Here is a 16,377-nt window from a genome sequence, read left to right as displayed (position 1 = left end):
CAATTTTCATTCCAAGAAAAGGAAAAACGTTTAAAATTAAAATTAAAGGATGAAAAACTGGGAGATGGGGAGCGGGAAGCTACTGGAAGGTGAGGTGGCAGTGAGAGAGAGAGAGAGAGAGAGTGTGTGTGCGGCGGCATGAAGAGAACGTGAAGGAGGGGGTGGGGGTTGGGGTTGGTCTGATTCTTAAAAAATTTCCCGTTCTCCTAGACCCGGTAGTTGTTTTCATTCTCAGAAAACAGAAAACGGGGTGGGAAAATGACAGTAAATTATAGTTTTGTTTTCTTGTCACTGGATTAAACCAAAGCATTGATAAGTCAGTCAACTAGTCACACAGTAGTCAACAATGATGGTGGAAATAAAAAGCATCAATTGATGAAAGCTTTGATTTCCAACTCCTTCGTCTGACTTACAGAGAAGATGGGGAAAGACTTCAAAGTCAAGCAAAGGAAAAAATCTCATGGAAGCCTTTTCCATTTCCAACAGATTAAAGCCAATACACCAATTAACAGTTCTTCATTTTCTCTCAGCGTCTCTAAAACTAAAAGTTTATCAAAATGAGAACTTTGCTCCACTTTTTCCTTTTCATGATGACTATTAACTTAATCCAACTCTATGTTGAAGCCATCCCAGTTCAGAGCCGGTGCAATGAAGACCAGCAGTCATTATTGCTCCGTTTGAAGGAAACCTTGATCTTTGATTCTTCTCGTTCCTCCAAGCTTATATACTGGAATTCAAGTACCAACAGCGGTTCTTGGGCAGGAGTTAGTTGCACAGATGGCCTTGTTATCCGTCTTGACATTAGTGACGAATATATCTCAGGTGGCATTGACAATTCCAGCATTCTCTTTGATCTTCAGCATCTTCAAAGCCTCAACTTGGCCAACCATTCTGGTTTCATTGAAGGCTCTCAAATTCCAACTGCAATTGGAAGGCTTACGAATTTGAGGTATCTAAATTTATCCTTTAATGCTTATTTCGGGCAAATTCCCGTTGAGATTTCACACTTGACAAAGTTGGTTACCCTTGATCTTTCTGCAAATATCTTCATTCAAGCTCAATCCGAAAGTGTCTCCTTTGGCACTCAATCCGAAAATTTAAAACTTCAGAATCCAAATCTAAGCATGCTCATTCAGAACCTCACAGAGCTCACAGATTTATACCTTGATGATGTAAACATATCATCAGCACATGGGGCTCACTGGAGCCAAGCAATATCATCTTCACTGCCAAACTTGAAGGTGTTGAGCTTGTACAACTGTAGTATTTCAGGCCCTATTCATCAGTCTTTTGCTAAGCTCCAGTCTCTATCCGTGCTTCTATTGGATCATAACGATATCTCTGCTCCAGTTCCTGGATTCTTTGCCAACTTTTCAAGCTTGACTTCCTTAAGTCTCCGTTCATGTAACTTGTACGGGACGTTTCCCAAAGAGATCTTCCAGATAACTACACTGCAGAAAGTTTATCTTTCATCGAATCCCTGGCTTCAGGGTTCCTTGCCAGAATTTCTTAACAATGGATCTCTCCAATCCCTGGCTCTAAGCAGGTCAAAATTTTCAGGGTTCCTGCCAAACTCTATTGGCAACCTTAAAATGTTGTCTACACTAGATCTCTCAGGTTGCAGTTTCACTGGATCAATCCCAAACTCAGTCGCAAACCTAACACAATTGAATTTTTTGAAGCTGTCCTCAAATAGTTTTAATAGTTCCATTGATTCTATTCACTGGGAACACCTTGTTAATCTGGAAATTCTCGCATTGGACTCCAATCTACTCCATGGGAGTATTCCATCGTCTCCCTTTTCTCTTCCTGTGCTGCAGAATATAACACTTTCGCAGAATCAATTCTACGGTCAATTACCCGAATTTGCCAACATCTCTTCAAACTTACTGGACACACTTGATTTGAGTGGCAACCATTTGGAAGGACCAATACCTACTTCTATCTTTAATCTTAGAGGGCTTCAAGAGCTTCAGCTTTCTTCAAACCATTTCAGTGGCTTTCCTTTCAATGGTCCTAAGCAGCCTATAAGTCTTTTGACTCTTGATCTTTCCAACAATAGCTTGTTGATTGATTACAATGGAAGCAGTCCAACATCTTCGTCCTTCCTTCAAATTGTACGCTTGTCATTGTCCTCTAACACGTTGAGGGCCTTCCCAGACTTCTTGAGAAATCTATCCGGATTAGCCTATTTGGACCTTTCAGAAAACCAGATTCAAGGCGAGATACCCAACTGGATTTGGAAGCTCAATTCTCTTCTTGAACTAAATCTTTCTTATAACTACTTGGCAACTCTACAAGGTCCTTTACTGTACCTAACTTCTACTGTCTACAAGCTCGACCTTCGTTCAAACAATCTTCAGGGACAAATCCCACTTTTCCTATCATCAGCCACTTATCTGGATTATTCAAGAAATAATTTCGGATCTAGTATACCAGCTGACATTGGTGATTTCCTTTCTTCAACTGCTTTCTTCTCTCTGTCAAGCAATAACTTGCATGGCATCATTCCACCATCAATATGCAATGCAAGTGGTCTGGTTCTTGATCTGTCCAATAATTATCTGAGTGGCATGATTCCGGAATGCTTGACTGGGTTGTCAGTACTTAATTTAAGGAGCAACAACCTTACTGGCCCTATCCCGGATAAATTTGTTGAATCTTGCAGTCTACAAACTCTAGACCTCAGCAGAAATCAGATACAAGGTCAGTTTCCAAAGTCTCTAGTCAACTGCACAAAGTTGGAGGTTGTAAACCTTGGAAACAATCAGATAACAGATACCTTTCCATGCTTGCTGAAGAACATATCCACCTTGCGTGTCCTTATTTTGAGATCCAACAAATTTTATGGACGCATAGGATGTCCCGAGGCCAATGGCACCTGGCCAATGCTTCAAATCATAGACTTAGCTTACAACAATTTGAGTGGTGAAATACCAGGAACATCAATGACAACATGGAAAGAAATGATGGTTAACAAAGGCGATTCCCCACATACCCTTAGATTTTGGGTCTTCCACCTGGTACGTGAACAACTGATTGATGTTTACTATGGAGATGCAGTAACAATTACCAGCAAAGGTTTAGAAATGGATCTGGTAAAGATTCTAACCTTCTTCACCTTGATTGACTTCTCGTGCAACGAATTCAACGGATCAATACCTGAGGAAATGGGAGAATTCAAATCACTCTATGTCCTCAACTTGTCCTGCAATGCTTTCACAGGAGAAATCCCATCATCATTCGGTAACATGAGAGTGCTCGAGTCCTTAGACCTGTCAAAGAACAACCTGAGCGGGCAAATTCCACCACAGCTTGCAAACCTTACCTTCCTTTCATTCTTGAATCTCTCAAACAATCAACTGGTTGGTAGGATCCCAACCAGCACTCAGTTCTCAACTTTTCCAAAGGCCTCCTTTGCAGGTAACATAGGCTTATGGGGGCCTCCTTTGACCGCTGACGACAAACCAGGATTGCCGGTGCCACCACCAGCATCGAATGAAAGCCGTCGAAGTTCTGGACATGAGATTAATTGGGATCTCATCAGTGTTGAAATTGGATTTGTATTTGGCTTCGGAGTTGCCATTGGATCACTTGCCTTTTACAAGAGATGGAGGAATTGGTATTACAAAGCTACGCTTAACATCATCTTTAAGATGTTCCCTCAGCTGCATCAAAGACTTGGCAATCAAGGAAGACATGTTTACATAAACCAAAGGAGAAGACGTTGAAATGATTATGAAGATCAAATGTCTCCAAGTTAGCAAAAGGTAAGAGTGGTAGACTTCCATGCAAATAATAATAATAATATGGTGGATGCTGTTAAATCTTGGATTATCAAGTCACAAATTACATGGCTAAATGTCAAACTTTATAGATATGATTGTATGAGATATTGGTTTGAAATTTTTTCGTGATTATGAGAACAATTAAGTTGTACGTTAATTACTACTTTCGTTATTAAAAATCAGTATTTCTCTGACTATGAGGGTTGACAGATTCACGATTAAAATTTTGTATTTACATGGTTTGAATCTTTGCACACAAAACAGAAATTTAAAAAAACAAAACAAAAAAACAAAAATTATGATGATATTTGCCACATAAGAACAAGATTTACATATCTGTTACTTGCTTGGCTAGAGGAACCAGGCAAGCTCATCTTACTTTTACTCTGTTTTTTAAAATCAATTTGTTCTGTAATTTGTCGGGGAGGCTCATCTTTTGTGTTTGTCATGATATATATCTTGTCAATATCTACCTACATCTAGTAATCGAGTAGCACAAAAGATTGCTCAGGTTCCCTTGTCCATAGCTGACAGCTTAGTTTGGATTTAGGAAGCAGGTGGCTCCTTGGTTGTCTTCTGCTTTCCAAATTGTTTTTATGAACTTGCGTTCGTTTTTTATTCTTTTTTCTTTTTTTCAATTGGGCAATAGGAGATTAAATTTGAGATCACTTCGACTATTGAAAGCAAAAGTAGCTCTAAATTAGTAACTACACTTCTAGTAGCATTTGCATCGCCCTGCCACGTGAACTCATGGAAAGCTTAAACATAAAGGAAAAGGATGAGATTGAACAAAATAGCGTGTTTCATTGGGGTTCCTACTTCTTCTTAATAGACTTCAGAAAATAATGCAAACCCAGACAAGATGATAAGAGGAAGATAGGGAATTCGACGAAGGAGGATATTCTGAAGATAATCCAGTTAAAAGATAAAGATGACCTACAAGTAAGAAAATAATGAAAAGCAGAAAAAATATTATGGGAGAGGGACTTGCCTATCCCAAGGTCTATACCCCCTTCTCCTTATAAGTCTAGGCTATGTTTGGCGATTGGGATGGGATTGAATTATGAGGTAGAATTGGATTGTATTATATAGGAAATGATATAACACTAATCCAGTGATGTGTTTGGTACTACACATGATTAAACGTTGGATTAATGGAAATACTATTGCATGGCTTAATATAATCGAATCCAACTTAATCCCAACATAATCCAACTACATTTAGCCTTAATAAGATTAAACATAATTCAATTCTTGTTGTTTTTTGGACACCAAACATTTGACTAGGGTTATAAATCCTATTCGACTACATAATTCAACTCACCACGAGTGAACCTCACCTGATGTCAGGTGTTATAGGAACAATGGTGTATTTTATCCTGGGTAAGTATTTCTGCTAGGAAGGAAGGAGAGAGGATTTAATAAGGCAATACCTAGGTTGCCCAGTGGTCCCTTTTTTCACCATCAATGTTTTTAAATTGTCCTTTTTAACTATTAGGTCTTCATCCAATGTGTGTTCACTGAATAAAAACTTAACTTTCAGCACCAAAAAAAAAAATACAAACTTAATTGGTATTAAATTTAAAATATATATATATTATGGATTTTTGAAGTAGGTTGCAAATTGACCCCTGTTGATAATTGGGTGTCATCTGATGTCAAAAAAAAAATTTTAAAAAAAATCACCTATAACAGGATGGCATTGTTTTGCTATCCCAATAACAACAACACGTGAAAAATTATCTTGCGTGCCACTGTGTTATTGACCCGGATAGCAAAAAGTTATATAACCATTACGTGAGAGTTTCTCTTCATTTGATGATCACAATTTTGGGACCATACATCAGTTTTTGATTTCTTAATCTCTTCTTTTGATGAATTATTTGTCAGTATATATATATTCTCTTTCTATTAAGAGATTCCTCAAATAATTTTATTTAGGAACCCTTTAGGGTTCTCTACAAACAAACAAAATTTCAACAATCCAAACTATCTATTTTTTAAGTCTACATTCATATATCATATTTGCAAAAAAAATTAGACAAATCGAAAACCGTTTCAACATATAATTGTGTCTTACAAAATCAATAAACACGATGCTTTAAGAAAATACTAAAATTTCAATAATTCAATTGAGTGTTGAAATGATATTGAATTCAAATGATTTTTTGTAGAGATGATATTTAAATAAATATCTACAAAATAGACTGTTTGAATTAGTGAAACACAATACGGAATGAGCTCTATAAAGGTGTCCTTCAAATAAACTTATTTAAAAAATCCCTCAACTGAAGCTCCATATATTTATATATATTGATGCAATACAAGAACACAAGATATTTCCCATATACGCTTACCTCCACTATTCTACTGGTTTTTTTTTTCCTTCCCCATATTCTCACATTCTTGTACCTTGACCAACTTTTGCAAAGAATACAAAGAGTTTTTATACACCAGAATCCATTGCCCACTTGCATAAGAATAGCACACTGAACCAGTATCAAGGAATTATCCACCAAAACCCATCTGGAAACAGAATTAACAATCTTTTAATCTACACATAAAAGTATAAACTCCCTTTCGCCAAATGAGTATAAAGTATAATAAAAGGTTATTTCATTTTCTTTTACTGAACAATATATTAGTTAAAAAACCAAAAACAAAACACGTTTCTGGAAACTTGCGGAGTCGCTGCCCAGCCTCCTCCGACCCCATGGTGGAGGTCGACTCTTTAGCTTAGTCTGATTCGATGATGCTGATTCTACTCTTTAGGTTTCTCCCATTGCTTTTTCTTCTGTTTTCTGATTAATAAGAGAGCAATCTTTATATAAAAACCAATTTTTTTTGTTGAGAAATTGATATTGGTTTGTTGATAAATCAATGATGTGTTGAATTCAAAGGTGAAGAAGAAGAAGAAAAGTTATGATTTCAAATCTGGGTTCCTCAAATCATTCAAATCAAGGATTTCAAGTCAGAAAAATTGAATCAAAGTGGTGAAGAAGAACAAGGAAAGTCATGACACCCAAATTGGCTCGGCTTTCCATCCACAAAAGCTGAAAAAACTAACCCAAAAAACCAGAGCAAAGGAATCAGAAGAATCCGCTGCCCCAATGTCAGAAGAATCAGAAGGTGATAAAGGCGGCTGCACTCCAAGTTTTCAGAACGCGTTTTGTTTCTTTCTTTCTTTTTCTTTTTTTCTTCCCAGAAAATGTGTTTTTTTAACTAAGAGTAAAAAAAAAAAACTTTATATGGATTTTAAAATAAGTTTTTTCTCCACCCTTAGATTAGATGACCACAAACTCCCTTGACTACAGGGGTCTAGGAGAACGGAAAAAACTTTAAGAATCAGACCAACCCACCACCACTGCCACCTCACCTTCCAGTAGCTTCCCAGCTCCCCGCCCCGCCATTTTTTCATCCTTTTATTTTTATTTTAAACGTTTTTCCTTTTGGAATGAAAATTGATCCGGTAATCAGTTGTTCAACGATGGGGTTCAATTCGATTGACGGTCTGTGCTGGCGTGTTTGACGATGTTGGTGTTTGACGGTCTGTGCTGGTAGTGTTTGACGGTGGTGGTTGTCGTTTGAGTGGATTTGATTGTCTTTGTTGGTGGTGATGGGTTTGATTGGTGATGTTATGTTTGAAGATGTTGAATTTGTATTTTCTGAAAGGAATATTTGGGTATGGGATTTGAGAAAATGATGAAAACATGTAAAAGTTGAGATCGTTTTCAATCATTAGTTTTCCGTGTTTTCAAACTTAACAGCACCGAACGCGTTTTTAGTTGTTTTCATTCTCAGAAAACAGAAAACGGGGTGGGAAAATGACAGTAAATTATAGCATTGAATATTACAGATAAGTCAGTCAACTAGTCACACAGTAGTCAACAATGATCATGGAAATAAGTCAGTCAACTAGTCACCTAGTAGTCTAACTTACAGATGAGATGGGGAAAGACTTCAAAGTCAAGCAAAGGAAAAATCTCATGGAAGCCTTTTCCATTTCCAACAGATTAAAGCCAATACACCAATTAACAGTTCTTCATTTTCTCTCAGTGTCTCTCAAACTAAAAGTTCACCAAAATGAGAACTTTGCTCCACTTTTTCCTTTTCATGATGACTATTAACTTAATCCAACTCTATTTTGAAGCCATCCCAGTTCAGAGCCGGTGCGATGAAGACCAGCAGTCATTATTGCTCCGTTTGAAGGAAACCTTCATCTTTAATTCTTCTCGTTCCTCCAAGCTTATATACTGGAATTCAAGTACCGACTGCTGTTCTTGGGCAGGAGTTCGTTGCACTGATGGCCTTGTTACCCGTCTTGACATCAGTGGCGAATCTATCTCAGGCCCTATTCATCAGTCTTTTGCTAAGCTCCAGTCTCTATCCGTGCTTATATTGGATGATAACGACATCTCTGCTCCAGTTCCTGGATTCTTTGCCAACTTTTCAAGCTTGACTTCCTTAAGTCTCCGTGGATGTAACTTGTACGGGACGTTTCCCGAAGAGATCTTCCAGGTGACTACACTGCAGGAAGTTGACCTTTCAGATAATCCCCGGCTTCAGGGTTCCTTGCCAGAATTTCTTAACAATGGATCTCTCCAATACCTGGATCTAAGCTCGTCAAAATTTTCCGGGTTCCTGCCAAAATCTATTGGCAACCTTAAAATGCTGTCTGAACTAGATCTCTCAGGTTGCAATTTCACTGGATCAATCCCAAACTCAGTCGCAAACCTAACACAATTGAATTTTTTGGAGCTGTCCTTAAATAGTTTTAATAGTCCCATTGATTCTATTCACTGGGAAAACCTTGTTAATCTGGAATTTCTCGAGTTGTACTCCAATCTACTCCATGGGAGTATTCCATTGTCTCTCTTTTCTCTTCCTGTGCTGAAGGACTTAATACTTTCGCAGAATCAGTTCTCCGGTCAATTACCCGAATTTGCCAACATCTCTTCAAACTTATTGTGGAACATTGATTTGAGTGGCAACTATTTGGAAGGACCAATACCTACTTCTATCTTTAATCTTAGAGGGCTTCTATGGCTTCAGCTTTCTTCAAACCATTTCAGTGGCTTTCCTTTCAATGGTCCTCAGCAGCCAAAAAATCTTTTCTTTCTTGATCTTTCCAACAATAACTTGTTGGATGATTACAATGGAAGCAGTCCAACATCTTCCTCCTTCCTTCAAATTTACAACTTGGTCTTGTCCTCTAACAAGCTGAGGGCCTTCCCAGACTTTTTGAGAAATCAATCCAGATTAACCTATTTGGACCTTTCAGAAAACCAGATTCAAGGCGAGATACCCAACTGGATTTGGAAGCTCAATTCTCTTCTTGCACTAAATCTTTCTTACAACTCCTTGACAACTCTACAAGGTCCTTTACATAACTTAACTTCTAATCTCCTCGCGCTCGACCTTCGTTCAAACAATCTTCAGGGAAAAATCCCACTTTTCCTATCATCAGCCACTTATCTGGATTACTCAAGAAATAATTTCAGCTCTACTATACCAGCTGACATTGGTAATTTCCTTCCTTCAACTGCCTTCTTCTCTCTGTCAAGCAATAACTTGCATGGCATCATTCCACCATCAATATGCAATGTAAGTGGTCTGGTTCTTGATCTGTCCAATAATTCTCTGAGTGGCATGATTCCGGAATGCTTGACTCGGCTATCAGTACTTAATTTGAGGCGCAACAACCTTACTGGCCCTATCCCGGATAAATTCAATGAATTTTGCGGTCTACAAACTCTAGACCTCAGCAGAAATCAGATACAAGGTCAGTTTCCAAAGTCTCTAGTCAACTGTACACAGTTGGAGGTTGTAAACCTTGGAAACAATCAGATAACAGATACCTTTCCATGCTTGCTGAAGAACATATCCACCTTGTGTGTCCTTGTTTTGCGATCCAACAAATTTTATGGACGCATTGGATGTCCCGAGGCCAATGGCACCTGGCCAATGCTTCAAATCATAGACTTGGCTTACAACAATTTGAGTGGTGAAATAGCAGGAACATCTTTGACAACATGGAAAGCAATGATGGTAGACAAAGATGGTTCCCCAGTTCACTTTGAATTTTCATACCACCAGGTGAGACGTAGAGGTCCGATTTCTGATTACTATGGAGATGCAGTAACAATTACCAGCAAAGGTTTAGAAATGGATCTGGTTAAGATTCGAAACTTCTTCACCTTGATTGACTTCTCGTGCAACGAATTCAATGGATCAATACCTGAGGAAATGGGAGAATTCAAATCACTCCATGTCCTCAACTTGTCCTGCAATGCTTTCACAGGAGAAACCCCATCATCATTCGGTAACATGCGAGTGCTCGAGTCCTTAGACCTGTCAAAGAACAACCTGAGCGGGCAAATTCCACCACAGCTTGCAAACCTTACCTTCCTTTCATTCTTGAATCTCTCAAACAATCAACTGGTTGGTAGGATCCCAACCAGCACTCAGTTCTCAACTTTTCCAAAAGCCTCCTTTGCAGGTAACAAAGGCTTATGGGGGCCTCCTTTGACCCCTGACGACAAAGCAGGATTGCCAGTGCCACCACCAGCATCGAATGAAAGCCGTCAAAGTTCTGGACATGAGATTAATTGGGATCTCATCAGTGTTGAAATTGGATTTGTATTTGGCTTCGGAGTTGCCATTGGATCACTTGCCTTTTACAAGAGATGGAGGAATTGGTATTACAAAGCTACGCTTAACATCATCTTTAAGATGTTCCCTCAGCTGCATCAAAGACTAGGCAATCGAGGAAGACATGTTTACATAAACCAAAGGAGAAGACGTTGAAATGATTATGAAGATCAAATGTCTCCAAGTTAGCGAAAGGTAAGAGTAGTAGATTTCCATGTGGATGCTGTCAAATCTTGGATTATCAAGTCACAAATTACATGGCTAAATGTCAAACTTTATTGGTTTGAAATTTTTTCATGATAATGAGAACAATTAAGTTGTACGTTAATTACTACTTTCGTTATTAAAATCAGTATTTATCTGACTATGAGGGTTGACAGATTCACGATTAAAATTTTGTATTTACATGGTTTGAATCTTTGGACACAAAACAAAAGTTATGATGATGTTTGCCACATAAGAACAAGATTTACATATCTGTTACTTGCTTGGCTAGAGGAACCAGGCAAGCTCATCTTACTTTTACTCTCTGTTTTTTTTCTTCAATTTGTTCTGTAATTTGTCGGGGAGGCTCATCTTTTGTTTGTCATGATATATATCTTGTCAATATCTACCTACATTTAGTAATCGAGCGGCTCAAAAGATAGCTGACAGCTTAGTTTGGATGTAGGAAGCAGGTGACTCCTTGGTTGTCTTCTGCTTTCCAAATTGTTTTTATGAACTTGCGTTCGGGTTTTTTTTTTTTTTTCATTTTTCATTTTTTCAATTGGGCAATAGGAGATTAAATTTGAGATCACTTCTACTATTGAAAGCAAAAGTAGCTCTAAACTACGAGTGAGTTAGTAACTACACTTCTAGTAGCATTTGCATCGCCCTGCCAGGTGAACTCATTGAAAGTATAAACATGAAGGAAAAGGATGAGATTGAACAAAATAGTGTGTTTCATTGGGGTTCCAACTTCTTCTTAATGGACTTCAGAAAATAATGCTAAGCAGACAAAATAAGATGGGAGAGGGACCGGAGTATTCCCTATAGGCTATGTTTGGCAATTGGGCTTGGATTGGATTATGAGGCAGAATTGGATTGTATTAGATTGGAAATGATAACACTAATCCAGTGATGTGTTTGGCACTACGCATAATTGAATGGTTGGATTAATTGAAATGTGTACATGGTCTAATATAATCCAATCAAACTTAGTCCCAACATTTTGATAGGATTCATAATCCAACTACATTTGGCCCTAGTAAGATTAGACATAATTCAATTCATGTTGTTTTTAAGACACTAGAGATTTAACTAGGATTATAAATCTTATTCAACTACATAATCTAACTCACCAAACGAGTGCACCTCACCTAATGTCAGGTGTTATAGGAACAAGGGTGTATTTTATCCCGGGTAAGTATATCTGCTAGGAAGCAGAGAGGATAAGGCAAGTTTTTAAATCATCCTTCATCATTTTTTTTTTTTAAATTGTCCTTTTTAACTATTAGGTCTTCATCCAATGTGTGTTCACTGAATGCAAACTTCAATTTTGGCGAGAAAAAAAAAATTGCAAACTTCATTGGTATTAAATTTTTTAATAAATATATATACATATATATATATATTATGGATTTTTGAAGTAGGTAGCAAATTGACTCATGTTGATAATTGGGTGTCATATGATAAATAAAAAACTTACCTATAACAGAGGTAACACTGTTTTACCATCCCACCTAAAATTTATGTTATTAGCCGAGCTAAAAATGTTATCCCCGTTACATAAGAGTTTCTCTTCGTTTGATGGTCACAATTCTGGGACCACACATCAGTTTTTTATTTCAAATTTTTTTTCAACAATCCAAACTACCTATTTTTAAAGTCTACATTCATAGATCATCCTTGCAAAAAATTGAACAAATCGGAAACTGTTTCGACATCTAATTGTGTCCTACAAAATCAATAAACACGGTGCTTTAAAAAAAATATTAAAATTTCAAAAATTCAATTGAGTGTTCAAATGATATCGGATTCAAGGAATTTTTTGTGGAGATGATCTTGTACCTCCACTATTCTAATGATTTTTTTTCTTCCCCATATTCTCACATTCTTGTACCAGAATCCATTCAACATTAAATAAAAAAAATAACCCACTTGGATAAGAATGGCACACAGAATCAGAATCAAGGAATTATCCACCAAAACAGAAGAATTAACAATCTTTTAATCTACACATAAAGTACAAACTCCCTTTCACCAAATAAATAAGTTTATATTTCTTTTTTAAGAAAACGAGAGCTGGAGCATTCTTCTTGTCAAATTGCTCATAAATAAGATATGCCAAAACTGCAAGCTTTGAATAAAATAGTTATATCGATGCAGATCCCATCACAAACGCAGCAAAGCTTATCTAAATTTGCCCAATTGCACTTCATAATTGAGCTTATATAATACTCAACTTGACACTAACCTATTGCCATTATCTTCATCTTGTCATCTTTCTTGGTAAACCAAAGCAGCAAGTTAGCAACATGTTGCTCGGAAAACTCAAATCACAACACTTAATGATATTTTAGTCTTTTGCTACTCTTCCTATTCAAAGATCAACATAAAAAAATTAATAAAAAAATATACCAAATCTCTTACACAATGGCTTCAAATAAAATATCGACGACAACGGCAGCGCATATATGGTATTATAATTGAGCTATGAAACGAGCATTCAACGTAACACTAACATAATGACACTATCTTTATCCTGGTTCTTGTAACCTTTCTTGGTAGCCAAAGCCCTATTTGTTACTCAAAAGGTTCAAACACAACATCCATGCTGTTTTTAATTTTTAACTATCAATTTAAGACCAACAAAACAAAAGAGACCCAATAATTTACACTCAAACAATCCCTCTATACACAAAAAAACAAAGTCAATTATCATATACCACCAACAAAACCAAAAAGGTATCCAAATTCAAGCCTAGTCATTTTTACAACTGAACTATACAAAACCATATTAAAACAAAGATCTAAAGAAAGACAACAAAAAGATTTTTATTTCATATATTCTTTCCTTATGCTTTACTCCACTACCATTCTGATGACATATTTTCCCATATTATTCCCTTATATCTTGACCAACTTTTGGATGCAGATGCCCAATGAGCATTATAAAGATTGTTTTTTTGAGCATTAGAAAGCCTGTTTATGAGCCAAAACCCATTCTCTATAGAATAATTAACATAATAATAATACTAATAATAGTCTACTTCAATAATCATGGCTGAAAGAATCAAGGGATCGTCTAACAAAACCAGGCTGGAAAAGAAGAATCAACAACAATTATTTAATCTATATAAAGTATAAATAGTGGCATTTGATTGCAACAGACATTTCATTAAATAAAAAAGTTCAAAACAGAGGAGGCTCATTTGATTGCAATAGGCATTTCCTCATGAATAGATGCCAAAGCAACGACATGTTACTCGTTTTTACTCTTTTACTACTTGCAACCCAATCCAAAGACCAACATAAAAAATAGACCAAATAATTTCCACCACACCCGCAGATTAATAATGAATAGATACCAAATGTCACAAGGTTTTCAATAAAATACTTGTATCGATGCAGAGATCAACTTTCTAGGTAACCAAAGCAGCTACATATCAGGCCAAAATGTTAACGTATTGCCAATATCTTTATCTTGGTTCTTGTCACTTTTCTGGGTAACCAAAGCAAGTAAAATATTACTCAAAGGGTTCAATCACAGCATCTATGTCAATTAGTTTTTTACTACTATCAATTCAAAACCAACAAAACAAAAGAGACCCAACAATTTACACAAAAACAATTCCTCAAATACACAAGAAACAATGTCCATTGTCTTACCACCACACAACCAGAAAAATCCACCACAATCCATACAATTAAATTCTTCATTCTTCTTATTTAAACTATAAAACCATATAGAAACAAAAATTAAAAAACATTATCTATGAATTTATTTGTTTATATTTGTCACATAGCAGAGGCCTGGGAAGCCATGGAAGCAACAACCTTACCGTCATGAATTTGATTCAACGCACCAACACCACCTTGTCTTCCGTCTACTGCCACCGGGGCCACCGGGGCCACCGCTTGATATGAGGAAACAACACCTCCAGCTGTTGTGTAGTACACCTGCCTCCCAACCGCTTCGTATCCAACCTGTGCAAACCCTTCACTATAAGCTCCAACCTTTGCCTGATGAGCCTGCTGTGCTTGTTGAGCGTGCTGCACTTGCTGAGCTTGCTGCACTTGCTGAGCTTGCTGCACTTGCTGAGCTTGCTGCACTTGCTGAGCTTGCTGTGCTGCCACTGCAGTATTGTATGCCTGAGCGTCCCGGTACACCTCCGGTACCATCCTCTGCGGTACTCCATAGTACGCCTGACCAACCGGTCCAGTTGCGGGTCTATGAGCCGGCGCCTGGTACACACCGGTCGGCGTTGAAATGAGGTAAACCGGCTGCTCCGGTCCAGACTGACCAGCCGCCCCCGGATAACCCCCAGTGTTCATGTGCCTCTCCGGCATATAGGCAGTAGGCATTTGCACAGGTGTCGGCATTGCCACCGGAGAAGATCCTTGCACTGGTGCTAGGTTTTCTGGAAGTTTCTGAGAGTAGTAATCGGGGGTATAAGCCCTAGGATTTCCGATTTCATCGCTTTTCCGATGATAGATCGTCGTCGGCTCATGACCAGCGGCGATTTGCATCCTCTGCAACTCCTGGATCTGCCTCTGAATCTCCACCTGAGACATCACCTGTTCTCCGACCACCTGCCGATCCTCCGATCCAACCAGAGGGCTTTTCACAAGCGAATCGGGAACCGTCGGAGGAGTAATCGATTCGGGAAATTTCTGAACCGGTACAGCCGAGTACCCCTTATCGAACCCGAACAAGAAATCAGGGTTCGTCGGCGACGCCGTGACCGGAGCCGTCGGAGAAGAACCATCGGGAGACCCAATCTGAACCGAATTCAGAGCGTCGACGAACCACTGCCGCTCCGACTTACTCTCATTGGAGCCGAAGCTAGCGGAAGGGTTGTTGCCGAGAGGGAAGAGGAAAAGCCTGAGCCTTGCGGGTTTAGCGGAAGCGCGGTAGAGGCGGTCGTACTCGATCATCATGTGTTCGAGGTCCTCGTCGTTGGTGACGGATATGAGGGCGTCGAGATCTTCACCGGGGAGCTGGTACTTGAAGCAGACGACGTCGTTGGGTGTGTCGCAGAGGGAGGCGAGCTTGGAGGCGAAAGCGGAGAGCTTGATGTTGCGATCTACGGCGAGGATTTTGGTATCGCCGCCGACGTAGGCGAGCTGGTGGTCATGCGGGCGGGGCTGGATTTTGCCCCCGTAGCTGCACATGAACTTGACCTTGTAGGTGGACGTGGCGGACGGTGGTTGGTCGTCGGCCCAGGAGGCAGTTTCGCAGTCGATTTCGCGGGAGCGAGGGGAGGACTCGCGGGAGTCCGGGTAGGAGTAATTCTCCATTGGAGAGGAGGAGGAGGAAGACGACGAGGAGTGAAGATTAGGGTTGGGATTTGGGAGCCATGGGAAATGACCAGGGTTTTGGTGATCTTGGATTCGGTGGGAGATGGGAGAAAATGGAAAGATTTTGGGTGTGATTTTGGTTTTACACGAAAATGTTTAGTGGGGTGGGATTTTTTTTATATATTTATTTACAATGCTTTGGCATGAGTTTCTAAACTTTCTAGAAGGAAAATTCTCTCCAACAACCAAAAATAAAAAGGAAAATTCTCTGGATTATATATTTTTTTTTAGGCTAAATGATTATTTATGCACTAAACTTGTACTTAATTTTCAATTGACTCCATTCCTTTTTAAAGAAAATTAAGCATATGAACCTTTTTTCAATAATCTCCCCTATTGCCTAAATCATCAATCCAATTTGCTGTTAAATATAAGT

At 38.5% G+C, this 16,377-nt stretch overlaps 3 protein-coding genes and 1 long non-coding RNA gene across 5 annotated transcripts; 3 read left to right on the top strand and 1 right to left on the bottom strand.

The window, feature by feature from the left end:
* Window positions 1–478: 478 nt before the first annotated feature.
* Window positions 479–3,982, top strand: LOC148919448 (receptor-like protein 6). The gene has a single exon (XM_089047433.1). The coding sequence runs from the start codon at window positions 558–560 to the stop codon at window positions 3,729–3,731; it is 3,174 nt and encodes a 1,057-aa protein (XP_088903559.1). The 5' UTR covers window positions 479–557; the 3' UTR covers window positions 3,732–3,982.
* Window positions 3,983–6,168: 2,186 nt separating this feature from the next.
* Window positions 6,169–7,550, top strand: LOC148919447 (uncharacterized). Its single transcript, XR_016123736.1, has 2 exons — window positions 6,169–6,560; window positions 6,689–7,550. It is a non-coding gene; the product is annotated as an uncharacterized LOC148919447 (long non-coding RNA).
* A 242-nt stretch (window positions 7,551–7,792) lies between these two features.
* Window positions 7,793–10,759, top strand: LOC103319443 (receptor-like protein 54). The gene has a single exon (XM_008220985.3). The coding sequence runs from the start codon at window positions 7,872–7,874 to the stop codon at window positions 10,593–10,595; it is 2,724 nt and encodes a 907-aa protein (XP_008219207.3). The 5' UTR covers window positions 7,793–7,871; the 3' UTR covers window positions 10,596–10,759.
* Window positions 10,760–12,615: 1,856 nt separating this feature from the next.
* On the bottom strand, window positions 12,616–16,104 carry LOC103319424 (uncharacterized). 2 transcript variants are annotated; one of them, XM_008220965.3, is made up of 2 exons: window positions 14,483–16,104; window positions 12,616–13,016 (listed from the first exon to the last, which is right to left on the bottom strand). In XM_008220965.3, the coding sequence occupies exons 1-2, from the start codon at window positions 15,939–15,941 to the stop codon at window positions 12,997–12,999; spliced, it is 1,479 nt and encodes a 492-aa protein (XP_008219187.3). In that variant the 5' UTR covers window positions 15,942–16,104; the 3' UTR covers window positions 12,616–12,996. The 2 variants fall into 2 exon arrangements, with proteins under 2 accessions (XP_008219187.3, XP_088902277.1); XM_089046151.1 differs by lacking the exon at window positions 12,616–13,016 and adding an exon at window positions 13,778–14,142.
* Window positions 16,105–16,377: the final 273 nt, after the last annotated feature.

The sequence above is a fragment of the Prunus mume genome, linkage group LG2 (genome assembly GCF_029339155.1).
Source record: "Prunus mume cultivar Tortuosa linkage group LG2, ASM2933915v1, whole genome shotgun sequence".
Lineage (NCBI taxonomy): Eukaryota > Viridiplantae > Streptophyta > Magnoliopsida > Rosales > Rosaceae > Prunus > Prunus mume.
The sequence above is the reverse complement of the archived record's forward strand: the minus strand, read 5'-3'. Positions and strand labels throughout refer to the sequence as shown.

Coding starts and splice junctions, on each gene's coding strand:
- LOC148919448 (XM_089047433.1), top strand. CDS start 558: ATGAGAACTTTGCTCCACTTTTTCCTTTTCATGATGACTATTAACTTA.
- LOC103319443 (XM_008220985.3), top strand. CDS start 7,872: ATGAGAACTTTGCTCCACTTTTTCCTTTTCATGATGACTATTAACTTA.
- LOC103319424 (XM_008220965.3), bottom strand. CDS start 15,941: ATGGAGAATTACTCCTACCCGGACTCCCGCGAGTCCTCCCCTCGCTCC. Junction 13,017..14,482: donor GTTGAATCAAATTCATGACG/GTAAGGTTGTTG, acceptor ATCTTTGAATAG/GAAGAGTAGCAAAAGACTAA.